General features: G+C 37.7%; 1 protein-coding gene across 3 annotated transcripts in view; it reads right to left on the bottom strand.

Annotated features, from left to right (window-relative positions):
- Positions 1-4459: 4459 nt before the first annotated feature.
- Positions 4460-19466, bottom strand: part of MED23 (mediator complex subunit 23) — a 38557-nt gene continuing 23550 nt past the window's right edge. For 2 of the 3 annotated variants that reach the window (XM_059468014.1, XM_059468015.1), the window contains 13 exons: positions 18499-18662; positions 17286-17410; positions 16595-16800; positions 15483-15663; positions 13830-14000; positions 12367-12583; positions 11315-11551; positions 10055-10220; positions 9033-9105; positions 7691-7905; positions 7034-7154; positions 6250-6381; positions 4460-5572 (listed from right to left, as the gene is read on the bottom strand). In XM_059468014.1, the coding sequence (XP_059323997.1) occupies positions 5399-5572; positions 6250-6381; positions 7034-7154; positions 7691-7905; positions 9033-9105; positions 10055-10220; positions 11315-11551; positions 12367-12583; positions 13830-14000; positions 15483-15663; positions 16595-16800; positions 17286-17410; positions 18499-18662 (2182 nt within the window). In that variant the 3' untranslated portion in view covers positions 4460-5398. Of the gene's footprint in view, positions 5573-6249; positions 6382-7033; positions 7155-7690; positions 7906-9028; positions 9106-10054; positions 10221-11314; positions 11552-12366; positions 12584-13829; positions 14001-15482; positions 15664-16594; positions 16801-17285; positions 17411-18498; positions 18663-19466 lie in introns of those variants that run through there. The other variant, XR_009418046.1, reaches the window with a different exon arrangement.

The raw sequence follows: 19466 nt of genomic DNA, 5'->3' as shown, positions 1-19466 counted from the left end.
GCACCTGAGAGACAGTAACTGTGACAATGGCTCTTCTGGATGTGCAGGCTGGTTTCATTGTAGGCCAAGCTGAGCTAAATCAGTAATGAAATCCTACCTTAAATCTGAAACATCAAAGTTTCAATTTCTTTTTGGAACAACAATATGATCAGAGCCTCACACAACATGTAAATTATATACCTAGGAACTATTTAATAATAGTTTATAATGCGGTTTTTTCCTTTGCCTGCATGGCCCCCCTCTGTCTCTCCTCCTTCATGCAGTATTTTGAAGCCTTTTGATTCAAAAGTACCTGGGTTGCTTAAGAACTTCCCATGTAGCACTGATGTGGGGGCAATCAGACGGAGGGACTTTTCAGCTTTTTAATTAAAAATTAAACTGTGAAGCAGCCTGGGCCTGCTCAAGGCTGAGGCAGGGTTGGGACAGAACTATAGATCCTCTGCCTTTGATGGCTGAGAGCAACCAACTGCCTTCCTCTCACCAGGACCCAGGATTCTCTCACATCTCAGGAGAAAAATATTGGAAGGTGCCCGCTTACCTTTGAAACAACTCACTGCTATTGAATCTGACATCAGATGCACACACCAAGTCATAGAGCAGTCTCTGTGTGAAACACCAACGAGGTGAAGGACCAGAGCTGAACACAGCTCCTGAGAGCTTATACAGAACAGATATACGGGGGAGGGAAAGGAAAAAAAAAGTAAGATAAACCAAGAAAAAAAAGATCAATCTCACCTCCTCTGACAAAGACATTTCTTTAAATTGAAATGATTAGAAGAATGATTACATGATAAGAATGATTACATCAATATAAGAAATTCTTCTTTCCAGGAAAATGAATGAAATCTTGAAATCAGAGGACAGAGTTGAAAAAACCCTCCAGAAAGGAGACATGGTCCATCAAAAATGAAATTGAAAAATCCTGAAAATTTGAAATGGAGTGACTGCAACCAATTGTACTGACATAAAATGTGTTGCAGGGAAAAGGACCAAAACTTGCCCAAGTTATTCTCTTTGAAATCCCTAAAATAAGGAAAGAAAGGGAAACAAAGAGACAGAAGAGAAACAGAAGAATTGAAATTTCAGAAGGAAAAATAAAGCCAAACCTACTACGAGGTGAAAACAAGAAAAGCCAATGGGATGACCTGAAGCGCAGGAATATGGCCCAAGGCTTGCCCAATTGATCCTCATTGAAATCCCAAGATCTCATTCCTTTTCCTGAAAAGAAATTCTTCCTTGTTTTGTATTTCAAATTGCAGGTAGCCACTATGGAAGAGACATAATACTCACAGAGTATTGATTAAGTAGGACTTGAAAGTATCAAAAATGTGACTGACTGAAAAAAAAATTAGGTCAGGAAAAATTTGAATTCCCTTTTTAGCCACCAGAGGGAGATTTCTCCAAAAAATATAATCTGGTCTTCAACTGTTTCTGAGTACAGTACCATATTCTGAACACTCAGATCTTCCTTGGATCTACCAACATTTTTATCTAAGATGTGAACATATAGGCCATATTACACTGCTGTCCTTGATGTTTGAAATATGTTTTATTTATATTCCTCAAAAGCTTGCTGGAGGACCCCAGAGAGGAATAGGATTTGCAAAAATCTTCCAAAAAAATTAAAAGATTTTTAGACTTTCAGAATTGTCTCAGATTTTTTTTTCATAAAAGCCAATCACTTGATTCATTCAACAGCTACCAGATTTCATAACCAAAAATAAAAAAAAGGAGCAGATAAGAACCATGTACTTGAGTTTGATTTTTAGCATGAAGGATTTTTAGGAAATAAATGGATATCTGTGGCTTGGCAGGCTGTACCTGAAATCATGCAGCCTTTTCTGAAGGTGAACCAAGCAGGGGTAATGTATCTGCAGTTCTAAAAGGTGGTGAATATTTTTGGCTTTCCCTGTGCCTTTGTTCCTTCAGCAAATACAAGCACAGTAGGGATTCTTTCTCTGGCTCAGGATCCAGAAAGCCAACATGGAGAGGTTCCCATCCAACCCCACTACTTATTCACTTGTGCACCTGCTGTTAGCCATAATCAGAGAGATACCACTGTGCTTCTCCATCCATTCTTAAAATCATTGTAAGATTTATCATTATAATCATAGCATCATTCTTAATCATGATTTCTTTATTGATTATAAAAGTCAAACCCCAAACCTCAGACTTGCATTACTCCTCACTACTCTCAACCACTTTGAGTTCAGCAGACTGCCAAATTTTGCCTTACATAGTTTGAACTTTAAAATTCAGCCATATGACAGCCATAATCAATAACAAACATATGTCTGAAACTACACTAGAATTTTGTCCTGCTGTGCTATCACTTTAGGAATTGGTTACCTGGACTTTAAAGGGCAAGATGTTTAACTAAAATAGCAAGCGTCAATAAGAATTGATTTTTAGACCAGTACTGCTGCTGAAAATGCAAATGTAGGTTATTGCAGAAGAGATACCTTATTCCAACTAGTGAGGGTTAACACCTTCAGAAACTTGGTGAGTTTTGCAGAGAAAAAGTGTGCATGCTGGGAAGAACTAATGGTCTTACTTTGCATTTTGCAACATATAGAACATGTAAATCCCTAATCCTACTAGGTAAGCAAGGTCCAGTTGAGAAAAATCCCACCCCCATAGTGCCAGACCAGTGTTCCAAAGTCAGCTTAACGTAACTGCACATGTGGCAAAGACACAGAGCACAATGAGGGAGATTTAATGAGTTCCAACAGCTTTCAGGATTTGCTGCTGATGAGTTATCCAACTTCCTCAGTACACTCTCTGAAATCCCTGTGACTGAAAACAGGTGCTAGTTTAAACATTAAGAGGGATACTCAGGGTGCCACATAAAGCACAAAAACTATTTCAATATGAAATAAGACAATTCAGGAAGATGCTCAGAAGAACAGTTAGAACACAGAATAGCAACATAACACTCTACAGGCTTTTTGATTCACGTGCTCGAAAAAGTGCTTACGGAAGAGAAGTCTCACCGCCAACAAAAGTCTGCAAACCCAGAACCAAAATGTTGCTTCTTGAGTCTGTCCAGAAAGCCTTTGGGAAGCCTGCACAGAACAGTTCACTGGATTTTTGGAGACCAACTATTTGACCAATTTGTTTTCTTGTTGTCAAAATGGAGCCCAATGGCATTAGAGTGACTTGAATCTGGAATGGAATAGAAGATGAATCAAAGAATACAACACTGAATCATAGAATTATTAAGGGTAAAAAAGACCTTTAAGATTTTTAAGTCCAACCTTTGACCAAGCACCTGTGTGCTCACCACTAAACCACATCCCCAAGTGCCATATCCATGAACTTATTAAAACACTTCCAGTGATGGTGATCCCACTTCAGTGGTGTATTTCAGTGCATGAACAACACTCCAGCGAAGGAATTTTTCCTAATATCAAATTTGAGACTTGAAACCTCTCCTGGCACAACTTGAGACAATTTCCTCTTGTCTTGTTACTTGGGAGAAGAGACCGACCCCCACCACACTACAGCCTCCTTTCCAGCACTCGTAGAGAGCCATGAGGTCTCCCCTGAGCCTCCCCTTGTCCAAGTTAACAACCTCAATGTCTGTGTGGCAGTGAGGGGCCCAGAATCAAACACAGGATCTGAGCTGTGGCCTCCCCAGTGCCAAGTACTGCTGATACTGTAGTATCCCCCAGTATCCTGCTGAGTCCTGGGAAGGATACACTACTCCTGATCCAGGCCAGGATGCTATTGGCCTCCTTGGCCACCTGGGCACAGTTGGCTCATGCTCAGCTGCTGTCACCAGCACCCCCAGGTCCTTTTCTTCAGAGCAGCTTTCCAGCCACTCTGTTCCAGCCTGTAGCAGCCATTGTTGTGACCCAAGTGCAGGATGGGGCACTGAACCTCACACAGTTGGCTTCAGACCATGGATCTAGCCTGTCCAGACGCCCCTGCAGAGCCATCCTGCCCTCCAGAAGGTCAACATTCCTCCCTAACTTGGTGTCACCTGTGACCTGACTCAGAGTGGCCTCAATCTCTTTGTCCTGATTACTGATACAGACACCAAGCAGGACTGGCCCCAACAATGAGCCCTGGAGAACATCACTTGTGACTGGCAAGCATCAGCATAAATGTGGTTTTCTGTCAGACTGCAAGTTCATTAAAGAGCACTCACAGTTCTGTTACTCAAATTATTCTTGGCAGAATTTAGGATCCAAGTACAAGAACAGCAAAAAAGCAGACTAAAGAACTCCCATCTACCGAGTCACCAACTTGTTTCCATAACTGGTAAATTTTTAGAGAGATATAAATCAGGTCAGACCTGAGTTTATTAATCTGGACTCTATTTGTAACATGTTAAAGCTGTCATTAACACGAAGCTGATAGAGAACCTGGGACATGGAAGTATCCTTGCTATGGTCAATTCTTATTTTTAAGGTCATGAGTATAGAGAAGAAATAAACTTAACAATACTAATATGGACTTTTAAACTCTGGTGTTTTTTTAATTACAAATCTGTCCAAAAAGATGAGTATTTACAAAACATTCAGCCTTTCAATTCTGTTATCAAAACCTGCTGAGCCCAGTACAGATAAACCCTAAAGCAGAATACTATACAAATCCAAAATGTAGTAAGATCAGTAAAATTGATGTGATTGATTTAATAAAAACTACACCATTTCCCAAACAGGAAAGATCAAATATGAACCAGCACAGCTTGAAGTGAATATGCAGACTTCCAATAGATTCATTGGAGACAGCCTCCAGGGTGTAATCCAACAGTCTGGTAACTGACACTACATCAAACTCACTGAGGTGTGTTTAATGAAATCTGTACACACAAAATTTACAAATATTTTCAAAGGTTCATTCTTAGTCTTTGGAAAGATGTCGTCGTTAACTCAATAAAATTGATGCAATCTCTCTGTCTAGGAGTGTTTCTGGATAAGGGTTTAAACAGCCTTCCCAAAAGACAAAAAGGATTTAAATTCTTCTGTTGGATGAAAAAATATAAATTTTTAATAAGGCAGAACCCAAATTTTAAAAGGCTGTTTTACACACAATGAGTGTCTTTTCATATCACAGGCAGAAAAAAGGAAAAATCCAGATGACTCAACCCAGGATAGGGAGCAGAATATGGTAAACTCTTCATAAATCCATGTATTTGCTTGCAGAGTATCTTTAGTCAGTGCTTTCAGAGAAAGGCAACATATCCCTTATCTAGCGTCTAGCATAAATAGCTAAGAAGACTGGCATGCACAGAGCTAGGCAGCTTCATGATGCAAAAAAATCAAAGCAGAAGTCTGTGTGTGGTTCTCAGTCCTTTCATAAAGCATCCCAGATTTCAGATGAGATGCTGCTTCCCTTCAGTCAGTAAGAGCAGGGAGCCCTCACACCGAGGTCAGCCCAGCAGTTCATCTCACTGGGTCACTGGCAAGGCCACGTTGACGGGCACTTGGCTGGGCTGCTGTGCTGGGGACCCATTGCTGAGAGGCTGCTGGGAAACAGCTGCCTGCTCCATTTTGCTGATGTGCGTTATGAAGCGCAGCCGAAGTTTCAGAGCTGGTCTTAAGTTACAAATTATCTTCTCAACCTGTTTTAAAAAAAGAAAAAAACGCATTCACTAAAAACCAGGCACATTTTTACATGCCACTACTGTACACAAACATCACACTAGCACAACGAAAATGGGAAAGGTTACAGTAAATAGTAGTATTTACATAAATACTTAATTAAAATGCTAACTTTTGGACCTCTTTTGATAACCAATATTAAAAAAACCCTTCCTGCTGTAAGACTTGTGCACCAAAGCTTTGTAAAACACTTTTAAAAGTGCATAGTGTTATAAGCTAGAGATAAATTGAGTGAATGATTTTTTACTGAACACGAATGAAGTCTTCCTTTTGTCACATGTCAAGCTGCACTACTGAATAAGCAATTAAGTAAAACTTACAAGACATAGATTTAAATGAATAAAAGTTATGAAATATCCAATAGCTTTATTTCTAGCAATAGCTCTAATAATAGTATTTCAAGCACCCTGAAGCTGTATTTTAAATTTCAGACCATATAAATTAATCTTGCAATCTGAGATATCTAATCCACTCCATCTGAAGCTTTTCCCGCACCAACTTCCTACTTTGTATACAGACACTAATCAACTGTTAGCAATTTGTTGTACTGCTACCTGTACTGCTACTGCTACAAAAAGATTAAATTATTATATGGGAAGAAAGGTAACTAAAGTATCAATATCTACTGTTTACTTACTTGGTCTTTCACACTGTCACCTGTAAACATGTATTTCATATGATACAAGAAATCACAAATGGGATCCATGTAGTTCAGGTGGGAGCTGTACCGATCTGCATTCAGGAGCATTTCATAAAATGCCACTCCAATCTGTTTACACAGAAGGCAAATAAAAATGGGTCCAATAACGTTTTATATTAACAATATAAGAAATATGTGCTGCTTTTTAAGTAGCTGTGATTTCTAACAATTTACTTTCTTATATGGAAGAATGGACAGGTCTAAGCCATCCCATTATGCTTCAGCAAATGATTCTGAAGTTAAGCTCTTCTTTCTAGCAGGGTCTCTGATATCTGACATTTTTCAGCTAATCTGCCTACTGGTGAGCTCCATCTCTTTTTTCCTCCCTTAACCTTATCCACACTGAAATGAATGTAAGAAACAGTTCATGTTCCTCCATCCTCATAATTCACCTCTTACATGCTCCCAGGAAGTAAGCCTGAAGTATATTTTGCAAGTAGTTTGAGAGCCAAAGAAAGCATCTATTGCTTGATATTTCTGGGGGTTTATTTCTTTTTTGTTTAAAAAGAAATGTACTAGGTGTTTTATCTAACAGGATTTCAGTTAACAGGGTAAGGTGAATACCAACTCAGTAACTCAAATCCTTGCAATTACTGTTTAATCTGTATAGAACTTAATTCTGAATATCTATTACAGATTTCTATCCCATTCTGATTCATGAGTTAATTGCAAAAGTAAAAGAATCTACACAGTATACAGCAAACCATGAGCCAGACTTTACCTCTATCATGCACCGTGTCCTCTCCTGCTGGAACCGTTGCAGGAAAGGGCCAACAAGGTGGTAAACATAGAGCAACTGGAACTCTGTTTTCACAATGGGTATCAAAGCTTCTGTGAGGAACCTGCAGTATGTCAAGACATGTACTACATCAGCTGTTTGGTTATTTGGGGTTCTTTATTTCTTTCACCTGTACCAAATTGTAGTCAAAACATCACAGTCTCCCTCACAGATTTAGACCTTTATTTCAGGAAAAAAACCAGCGTGCGTCTGGAAATGAGCTATTCGAAATAGGGCAGCTCTAGAATTAGGAACAGTATTTACTGTTACAGTTGCAGATGCTTTAGGAACATTCTACAGTCCATGCTGTAGACATTTTTAAGAAAAAATTAAATTAACAAAAGCATAAAAGCTAATATAGATTTAAAAAGGCTTATTAAAGGCAGTCACACTACATGACAGCCCTAAAGCCTACAGACAACCAGAGTTATGTCAATGGAAGAGGGAGCTGGAAAAAACCTTATGATCCATCTGGCAAGTCTTAGAGCTCCCCTGTACATATTTATTCACTGGTATAAGTGCTATAGGTAGACCTTTGTTATCCACATTATGTGTGGAATTTAAAAGACAAATTGCATTATCAAATATCATTGCACCTACTTAGGAATGAGAGAAAGCTGTCCAATGCTGGAATGATGCCAGACTGCATGTGCCAAAGCCAAAGTGTAGCTACAACTCATCTCAGAGTAAGACTGGTGACACGCTGTGAAGTCAAACAGCTGGAATGGGTAACCAACCCACTCTGTCTCTGATGTCAAGCTGGGACTGTTGATGACATTCACAATGCAATCATGGAGAACAATCCAGTATGGTTCCTGGGGGAAAAAACCAAAACAACAGAACAAACCCAAAAATTCAGAATTGTTTATAAAAAGAACATCACCTAAGACACTGCTTCCTTAGCTTTTTCTGCTATTATGGCATTTCTAAAATGTGTATATATATAGATACATAAGCATATGTATATAGGAAACTGTTATAAATGTCACATGGTTTTGAAATGGTAGTTGATAACCACGAAGATGAAAATTTAAGATGCATGGTACAGAAAGCATCTATGTTAGTGGGTATGGCCACACTCAAGGGTGTGGCATTATAAAGACATATGTCACAGATTTAATTATTTAATTGTCTGATATAAAGGTCTATAAAAGAAGCAAAGACAAAGCAAAAAGCCTTAGTGAAAGAGGTCTTAGAATTATCTAGTTTTCTGAGTGAAAGGACAAACAGACAAAAAATCGAGATGGAAACAGGAAATAAAAAAGGTACAAAAGACAAAGAATATAGATGAAGAAACAAGGAGATGAAACAGGAAGAGTAAGTAGCATTATAAAAGTAATAAGGATTAAATTCATGCTGGCTTCCCTCCAAGAAGAGGAACTATTTTTTGGAGAAGAGAGGTCACAAGCTGTGACACATATAAGCAACACATATGGCAAGATCAAAATTACTCAGGCAGTCTTTGTCAAGTACCAAGAGCCATGATATTCAGAATATCAAAGTTTCTACTGATACACAAACTGCAGTACTGCAGACATTTCCTTTTGCAATCTCAGCCACATCTCATTTACATGGTTAAGAACTACAGGATGTGAAAGGGAAAGCAATAATTGAAAAATAACTTTGCATTAGAACCTTTATAAATCTTCCTATTACATAGCTCCAGTTCTCAATACCATACATAAGGCATTTAACTAAATAGTTAAGCAAGAGTGATTTACTTCTTTTCATCCCAGCCTCAAAATATGATAGAAAAACAAAACACCTGATCAATTTTTCTATGCTAGAGGAGTAGATTTTTCTCAAACATGCATGCAGCCTTGTGAATAGCTTGCTGTGGAATCTACAGATGTTAGCCGTAGGTTTTTACAATGAATTCTAGAGAGATGATAAATGTTTCATGGAAGAGTAATTTATTTAAAAGTATAACATACTGACTCACTGGTAAGGCTGTGATAATCAGTCCAATTGCATTCATCCAAGCCGTGATGTTCTCTCTTGGCACCAGGGGCTGACTAGAGACAAAGAAAAAGAAAACTAAAGCTTCAAAGTACTCAACTGCAAGTTGTGCTGCTCATGAATCTACAGACCAGATGTACTTACACCAAGAATGTTTGTCACTTTGAGAGAACTACAAGACACATACAGGTATTTACATAGCCAAAAGATGGTATAAATGCTATTGGGATGTTGTGTGCAAAACTTTATGCAGGTGTGTTTTGCATTAGCAGCAGGTTTCCTTCAAAGGCTTCAAACTTCCTTCCTTAAGCTTTAGTCCCTTTATTGACTCCTTACCTTCATATGCCCCAAACAGAGCTAACAATAATATATTACTAAGCCAAATGAGGGTTTACCCAAGCAATTCCAGCTTGTCATTGCTCAGTAACATCAACTGAATGGCTACAAGAATATCAGGTCCTGCCTCTGACCACAGTTTTTTCAGTGGTTGCTTAAGAAGCAGCTACAGATCAAATTCAATGCATCATGACAAAAGGTCAGCTTTGGCACACCATTCTTTCAAAGTACCTCTGATCTACATCAGCATCAGGAAGGTTCAGAGTCCTGCCAGTGATTCCTGTCCCTTTCTTTGCACTCAAAGATGCTGTAGTATCAACTGTACTCCTCTCAGCACAGCTCAAAGAATAACAGACTTTGTCCAGGCCTTCCTGCTGAGCCCAATGGATAAGACCTTTGCCTGCATGATGTCTTCCCTCTAACTTTTATGTGCACTGTGCCATGTCAACTGTTTCTGAAGCACACAATCCACTACAACACAGGAATCTAACACATGATTTTTGTGCTTGATCCCTGTCACCTTGTTTGTCATCCAAAAATACTTTATATATAAAATGTTACCTATGTCCACTTTTTTTTTTAATAAGAAATTTAGTATCAGAGACTACCTTAGCAATCTCTAATTATCTATGATATATTGCAGAAAACCATTTCAGAAAGCCAACATACCTCTTCAGCACAACATTCAGCAGAGCATTGCCCACCTCCTTCCCTGGAACAGCCAGAGCCATGAGCTCAACACAGGTAACGTGCAGAGCATGGGCAGCTGGGTTAGGAAATTCATTGAATCTCCAGTCACAGTTTGGAAATGGACCAGGGGATTTGCCTGCCATAGGTGGCAATGGTTAAGGAAAAAAAAGCTGCCCCAACACAGACAAGCATAAGCAGCATAGTCATTAAAAACAGATGCATATACCTCATACTAAACTGAACTGAAAATTAGTGAAAACAAGTTGAACAATCACATTTCATTAAAAAGACAGACATACAGAAATATGTATATAAGATACTGATAATCATTGGAGGACTGCATGAATATATAGCTATAAATATATTACACATACAAAGCCATGCAAAGGATAAACTTTCCTGATTAAGAGGTGGAAAAAACACCAACCATCTCGTTCACTGTGTGCTTCCAAGAGGAGAAAATATAAATAATAGCAATTTTATATGCTCATAATCAGAAACCAATAATTTGCCTCTCTGCAAGATCTTCTAGCAGACTTCTAGGGAAACAGTTTATGCAAAAGGAGCATCAGCTTAGTCTCTGGAAATATTCCACTTTCCCAAACAAGACTGATTTATCTGAAATACGTACAGAAATGTTCTCCAGAGTTAACACTTGCATAAAATCAGGGGTTTATATAACTTTAGCTTTCTTGGGAGACACCAAATAGACTTCTTTCAAGTTACACAATTAAGAAAGGGAAGTTCAGGAGAAGGAATGAAAGAATTTGTAACACCCTGAAGATTGGTCAACTCTTGTAAAGCTGCTCCAGAAAGAAGCCAAAGTCCAAGAAGATTCCTATTCTCTAATTTTCCAGCTATTTCCACACCTTAAATATGGCACAGGTCTCAATATTTTATTCTCAGTAATAGTAATAAATGTCACTAGAAAACAGTAATAGCAATCTCATTTTTGGAAAATTCTTTAAAACTCACACTTTGCAAAAAGCTTATTTTTTTGACAATCAAAATTCAATTCAGAAAGCATAAACATCAGTAATTGCATTTCTAAGTGATGCCTAAACAGCGAAATATTTATACAGCTGTACGGTACTTCACTTTCACCATATCTTTTTAAGATGCCTACTAGGGCAGCACATCCCTGTTTGGAATCTTGGAAGAAATGGAAATTCTTACTTTGATGAAATGAAGCTGTCAGACATTGTCACAGCTTACTTAAAGTAAACTTTTAAAGGATATTGTCCACTAGTCTTCCAATAAGCTTGCAATAGTAAGCGTCATCAGGAACCCATGGGTTCTCTTCTCGAGGATTCATGGCACATTTGAGGTAAGTATCACTCAGACACCAGCCTGGTGGACGATTATCTTTGAGAGAGCCAATTATGGAATGAACAAGTTTTCTCTTGAGGTTTGTGCGCTCTCTCAAATGCCCCTCATAATAGTGAAGAGTGTTGTACAGGTAGGTCACTGGTCGGTCTGCCAAGGAGAAAGGGAAAACAATAAAAGCCAGAAATAACTTCCAGCATCACTATCTGTGGCAAGCAAAACTAAAATCAAGAGCTCTGCAAGACTAACTTGCATTTATTTTAAAACAGCACATATGGAATTGATTCACGTTCTTTATTACAACATACTCTACAAAACTAATTTTCTTTTGTCTTGTATATACTTTAGTGTTTGTGCAGAACAAAAGAAGTTGAACCAAGAGGGTCAGTATTACTAACAGTTCACAACTTAATGGTAACATTAATATAATTGTAAGTAAACTGATTAAATCATCTCTTCATATACAAGGTATTAGATAAGAAGAATCCAGGTACGAAGTCGTAGTAAAAAAAGACAATTGTAAATTGTCTGAGCGTAACATAGCAATGACACCTATAAAAGATATTAAAGCGCATTTCTAAAAGTATTCAAGTATCAGGTCAAGTTATTTGAATCTTAAGTAAGAACAGAGAGAGGAGCTGCTTTGCAATTGTTTCAGGTTTGATAAGAGAAAGTTTGTTAGGACACAGGTCTAACTATTTACTACTAGAAGGGAATGGAAGGGAAAGCTGTGAAGGAAGCATGAATTAGCAAGAGATACCTGAGTAAAAACAAGTTCACTGTTAGTAAGCTGAAATTCACTAAATAGGAAACGCATATCTCTGTGTAAATGCACACAGGGCTTAGAAAACAGGAAAGGAATAAGACACTGCTGTGCTAATACACAAACGTTATGAATGAAAGAGGTGAAGAGGACATAATGATCATAACAGGAATCTATCTGACTGTGTTCATGGATAACTTACCATGGAATTTGTATAAACCTCCCAGATGATCCAATAAAGTTTCTAGTGATTTGGACACTGGAAGCAATTCCAGAAATCGATGAATTACAATGTCAAACACTGGCAGAAAGCGCAGGCATACATTTCCAAAATAAATTGGCAAGTACTGGGGCTGGATCTGAACTGGGGGATTCACCTGCTCGGCCAAACCTTCAAAATACAGCTTTTCAGGGTATTTCTGGAAGAAAAGAAACCCAACAAAATCAAAATCTCCTCCTTCATAAGTAATGGATTAAACATTCAGCATTTACATTGCTTTAAAAAGACACTTCAGAACCCTCTTTATCACATTTGAATTCAGTGAAGCTTACTGTAAACTTACTGAAGAAAACTGAACTCTGACTTAAATGGATTATTAAAACATCCTCAAAAAAAAATCCAGAACAAAGGGTCACCACCACTCAAAATGGACATAAGAGAACATTAGGAATCCCAAAGCAAAGCTGAAAGCAGCCAGTGGTGAAGTGTCCTTTGTCATGAATTTGAAGAGAAAACCCAGGGGAAATAAGCACTACTGGAACTTTCTGCATCATTTGCTGAATTAGAAGACTAGAAATAGGATGAATGTAATAATTCCCTTGGAAAGAACTGTAGTGTACTCAAATAATAGATGGGCACTGCTGAGGGCTGAACTTATGTTTTACCAGTGACTGAAATTTCTATATGCCAGGTTCGGTGTAGTGACTGTGCAGCCACGTCAGATCACTTCCCTGCTACCCTTACACTTTTAGTTAGGCACGGTCAAAACATTGTACAGCCAAGTCAGAGGGCTAATACAGACCAAACAGCTCCTGGATCAAACTAGATGGCATGTATTGAGCTACATGACAGCTTGTTTTATCTGTTCTATCTCACTGTTTATTTTTTGACAGAACAGCTCATTGGCACATCCTTTTCTAGTCAGCAGGAACCAGTATGTCTACAGGAGCATTAAAATCTCAGCAAGTCTCTTCCCTAACACATCAAGCTATCATGTTCTAGTCACAAAGAAGATGGAAGAAGCTTTAATAATTAGAAGAAAATGTAGGTTTAACATTTGGTTAAAGTAATAAAACATCAGAAAATAATATACTGTCATTTTATGACTGTAATATTGGTACAGTCATAAAATATCAGAAAAAAACTTCTCCCTGTACACAAAAACTGTTTTAAGTGAATTTCAGTATAAGCAAGATTATAAAATTGCTTGATTTAGATGAACAAGAATGAACATCCACCCAATTCTTAAGCTACTCCTGTTTTTTAATATTACTGCATTATATTTTCAAAATCATTACATACATGATTTATTATTTTCATACTAGCCCAAATGAATTACAGCTTATTAGGCAAGTCCAAAAATTGATAACGCTGCCCTGTAGATCATGGCTGATATCAATTCCACAGAAATTATTACAATAAAAGAATATTATTAGTTGTGATACCTTGTGGTAACTCATATGCTTTGTATGCCAGTCATTCTGCAGCCAGTGTTCCGGAGAATTCTCCTTCACAAAATCACTCACTCTGTTTCTGAAATCATTAGGCTTCAGTAAGAGCAATTGGATTATGAAGTAACAAACTTGAGCTTCATTTCCTTCATGACTACGCATAGCCTTAAGTGAAACAGATTAGACAACATGAAATTACAGTTGACACTGTGGTCTGCTCTACAGCCCCAAAACATGGCAGCCAAATTTGCTACATCTGCACACAAATTCACACTGCATACATAGTCTTTTTTCAAGTGAAGCCATAAAAGAGAGGCAGGTTCAATCCCTATCTCATTTTCTGTTCCATGGGCAGAAGGTCTTACAAACTTCCCAGCACTTTCTGAAGGAATTCTAGCTTACTCTTACCTGTAAGCTGTCTTACTGAAAATAACTAATTAAGTGACAATGAAGTTAAGATTGCTTTTAACCTCTGGCCACTCTGACATGATTTGACTTCAGTCTGAAAACCAAACTACAATTCAAACAACCAGCTTTACATTAAGATGAGATTTAAAATTAAATATAGAGGACAATCACTTAATGCAAATGTAGTTCTCTCTAGGTGAGTACAGCTTTATTTTATAGGATAACATGAAAAGCAAGAGAATGCCATTTCTGTCTTACTATGATGAAAGAAAGCACACTCAAATGGGTACAAGATTTTCCATATGCCTGTGAATGAATTAATAGCATGTCATATCCTAGCTACTTTTTAAGGCTGCAGGAATCACACAACCATAAACCATTTAGGGTAGAAAAGACCTTTAAGATCATTGAGTACAACCATTAATTCAGCAGTGCCACTAAACCATATCCTGAAGTGCTGCACTTATACATTTTTTAAGTATCTCCAAGGACGGTGACTCAACCACATCCTTGGGCAGCCTGTCCCAACACTTTACAACTCTTTCAGTGGAGGTATTTTTCTTAATATCCAATCCAGCGTAACTTGATGCTGTTTCCTCTTGTCCTATTGCCTGTCACTTCTTATGGGAGAAGAGGCAGACATCCACCTGGCTACACCCTCCTTTCAGACAGCTGTATGAGCAATAAGGTCTCCTCTGAGCCTCCTTTTCTCCAGGTTAAACACCCCCAGCTCCCTCAGCTGCTCCTCATAGGACTGGTGCTCCAGACCCTCCACCAGCTCTGCTGCCCTTCTCTGGACATGCTCAATGTCTGCCTTGTGGTGAGAGGCCCAGAACTGCCCAGCCTGTAGCACGGCACGGGCTGTGACTCAAGTGCAGGACCCAGCACCTGGCCTTGCTGAACTTCAGATGACTGGCGTCAGCCATTGATGCAGCCTGTCCACATCCCTCTGCAGAGCCCAGATAACTGCATGGCTCTGAGGTCAGAGACTCAAACCACCAGTCACAACATTTAATAATATCAGTTCAATGGTTGCCATTGAATAACCAAGAAATGTTTCTCTGAAGACTCAGAGAACTGTAAGAGTGTTGCTTAAAGAAATAATTACTATTTTCTTGATTATTAACTTTGCAAATAGTCATTATTTAAGACCAATCGTTTTTTAAAAGATCGCTACTAAAAATGAATCAGAAAGCAGACTGCATGAGCTGTCATCTTATCTTCTGAAGTGGTACTTACCAAACAGAGTATCAACCTATCCAGTGTTACAATATTGTATTTCCACACCATGTCATTGAGAATCTCAATACATTTATTGAGCTGCTGTCCTCCTGCAGATGTAGAGAATTCATACACCAAAAAATCTGCAAATGTCCTGACATGTGCCACCAGAGCTCTGGCCCCAATTCTTTCTAACACTCTAGTAGGGAAGGAAAAAAAAGGCAACAAGAAATTGTTACAGTTCCTTACACATTCCTAACTGGTCTATTTATAGCTCTTATATGAATAAGCAGTTTTTAACACAATTGTCTTGAACAAAAAAAAAAGACAAAATTCCCTCCTTTTATTAAATTACTGAAGTAAATGCCAAAGCAAAGCAAAAAATACCGAGAACTCCCAAGTTGAAATACTATTTAGGAGAAATGCTTCAAGTTCACCAATTTACTCTGTGGTATTCTGCTCAGAACCCATGCTTTATTTATATAATTGTACTTATACATCTCTGAGGACAACCTTCTGCAACTCAACTTTATTTTCCTATGCTATGCACTTTAATATAGTCATAGCATTATAAACTATTTCCTCACTGCACGCTAGAGTAACAGATGCTATCAGAAATACTGTTTCAGCAGACCTAGGAAGGACTGAAAAGAAATAAAACTCTTTTTCACAGCTAAAACTGATGCTATTTCTATCAGGAACAAAGTTAAAAAATCAGACGATTACCACTTCTGTAATGAATTTTCATCTTAATCCAACATTTGTTTTCTGAAGATATATTTGTCCTTTATTCATGTATAAATGTTAAGTAAACTAATGCTTTTTATTTTCTATTTACTCTTTCAAATTGCTTGAAACACTGCAATTACAAGTAAATTGCTTAATTCAAAGCACCTCACATCCTTGTTTCTCACCAGGGAAAACATGCACTGCAGACCACTGCATGGTGGAAACAATCCTGACACTGCACAATTATTACGGCACACTGGCTACTACCTAGCTCCACTCTCTTTTACCATGCTACGCATGCTCCAAATTAATTAAAAGAACAAGCTGTTAATTATTAATTATGTCCTCAGAACTGAGGATGCTACTGTAGTAACTTTGAAATAACATGTTTTTAAGCTCACCTGTAACCAATTTGATTAATGTGATCAGTGTCTAACAACATCTTCCACAGGAGACAAAGGAAAAGCGGGGATGAACCTTGAGCAGAGAAGTGTGTGATTATTTCATTCTCACTGGTCATCGACTTCCACTTCCGGTATTCTTCTTCCACATTCTTCTTCAGATTAAAACGGCTTTCCTGAGGCACGTTGTTCTGCTTGAAGAACACCTGAAAAAAACAGGCTTTGCTGTGACTGAGAGCCTACAGTAAAACATTTGAACAGGAAAATTTTGCCTGATTTAGCACTGTATGGGTTCCTACTCACCTGTACCATACAGCCTATCAGGGAGGGTTGTTATTTCACTGTGATACCTCAGTGACTGTTTTGTCACTAACAAAGCTACACGACAAACTGCCACAAGAAAAAAATGGCTTTTCCAACTTCTTTTTTAATTTTTTACTTTTTAAACCATCTGATCTACCTTGCATCAGAAGTTTGATCGGTATTCCCCTTAGAATACTCTAGGGGAATATACTTAACACATTTCTAAAGAAATAGCAACATTATAATCATGCTGTATTCTTTAGGGACTTGAGATTAACGCAGTCTAGAGAGGGGAAGACTCACCAACCCACAAAAGGCACAGGATCTTGTTAAGAGAATAAATGCACAGTTATTTACAATTGTAAAGTCTTCAGGTTTAAACTATTACCTGCAGAGGAGCTGGAAAACAGCTTAGTGTATGTGATGCCCAGTTATGAGGCGTGAAACTCATGATAGTTTGCAGTATGTCCTTGCACCAAGTTCCCTGAATTGAATCAGAGCCTGTGAAAAAGTCTAGAAAATGGATTTATGGTGTTAGAATTGCTCCTTTTGTCATCATATGCATCAAGGCTTTTCTAGTCTAACAGTTTCCTTTTTTTGTCCAACTTCTCCCAGCCCTTTTCTTTAACTTTATTCGGCTATAGAGGACATTGGATATTATCTTTCTTATGCTATTAACAATAAGAAAATTATTTATAAGGTTTGAGCTAGAAATAAAGCAATCATGATTTTAACATTTTTTATTTAATTTCCTGTAATGTCAGTAAAACAAGCTTCTGCTGATTAACTGATTAGACTTCTAGAAAAAAATTCTGAGGAAGATAATGATGGTGAAATTGCCAGATGTCATTTTATACTGCTTCAAAAAGGATGCTCAGAAGTACCTGCCCCAATTAAGCTGTAGAAATGAAAGCCTTATTCCCCCAAACCTTGGGCTGATTTCATCAAAGGTTGAGAAATGGTTAAAAAATAAAAAAGAAATCAACATATAGAAGTTCTCTCCCTTTCAAATCACCTCCACCTCCAGTCTTTGTGAATCAGTTGCTCTAACTCTCCAGTGTGTCTGCAGACTAGAACCATAAAAAAGGAGAGAGAAAACATCTCCTTCAAATCTAACAAAAACCTGATCCATGTCACTGCACACTGTTAAAACTTCAAAAGACACAACGAAAGCTTCCTTTTGTCTCTTCCCCAAAAAAGAAACTCAACATTCAGACTACTTTTTCTTAAAGGCAAGCTATAGAGGGGGTGGCTCCTGCATGATCAGCACAGTTGCTGTATTTCATGCTATTTAAATAGCATGTATCATTCCGAGCATTTAGATTTAAAAAAATGAAACTCAAAATATGACACAAAATAACCTCTAGACCCTAGTGTCACAGTGTACCTCTGAATAAACTTTTTGAGAATATCTCATTGTCTCTTCAGTAATAGCTTTTTGCCTAAGAACAAGTAGTTAGAAATTAAAATTACACTTTTTTTTCAAAACCAGAAGTGCATGGGATATGTTTTATGATTAGGTCATTACTATGACATTCTTTTGAACTGTACTTTAGAGAAATGGTTTGACTACAGCTTTTACTGGGATGTACTGCTATTACCTGTCACATGTGTTGCCCTTGCCAGAGTTAAGATCAAAGCCCTGTTGAGTTCTTCTGATTCTGCTGAAAGAACTGTTTTGGGATCATTGAGGAAACGTGTGAACTGCGGTTGGACTTCTGAGCTGCCCAACGCTGTGATAAGTCTTAGAGCAGTACTCTCAACACTAAAAGAAGGAAACAGTCCAGTTAGCAAGGAATACTTATGCTGATGCTTCCAGGATTCCAAAAATAGCTACTTTTTTCCTCCATTTACTACTTCAAATAATACAGAAACATTTTGTTTTAGAAATTATGTTCTTAACCTTTTGAAAAAGTTCACTTTTTCTGCTGTTTAATATATTTATCAAAAATTTCAGCATCTTATTTTCAAATAAAGCACTCAAAAGTAGATTTAGCAAAAATTCCAAATGTAGAGACCCTGATAAAGAGCCTCAAGTATCTCCAATTTAGTGCCCCCTTATTATTTTTTGCACATCTTCATCTAAGGAAGATAATATAAATAAATATATGCAAAACCAAAATAAAACAGCATGAATAATACATAGGAAGCTTCAAAGCTAACTACTATCTTCAAGTATACAGCACTAAATTGTCCTTATTAAAGAAATTAGGAAGCTGAGGAAGTATAACTTTTGATTAAAAGCATTTTAATTTCCAGGGCTTTACCTGGAAGCACTTTTCACACCAGGTAGTTTGAAGTCATTGGAAGAATTTTTATAACATGGTCTTTGAAATGCCAAAGCCATAGTTTAGTTTATTCTAGTTGCAATGCAGTGCTCATTACAATTGACGAACATCTGTATTTTACAGATGAAGTGACAGAACAAGACTGAGGTCAATAAAGACATCAAGGCCTTGAATTTAAGGAGAAACTTGTGTTAATGGTTTCTTCATGCTTGGTAAAGGATAAGCAATTAGGCAATTTCAATTAAGACTATGAAACTGAGAAGCCTGATCCAGTGGAAGGT

The sequence above is a fragment of the Ammospiza nelsoni genome, chromosome 3 (assembly GCF_027579445.1).
Source record: "Ammospiza nelsoni isolate bAmmNel1 chromosome 3, bAmmNel1.pri, whole genome shotgun sequence".
Classification (NCBI taxonomy): Eukaryota; Metazoa; Chordata; class Aves; order Passeriformes; family Passerellidae; genus Ammospiza; species Ammospiza nelsoni.
This window is presented reverse-complemented; position numbering and strand designations above follow the sequence as displayed.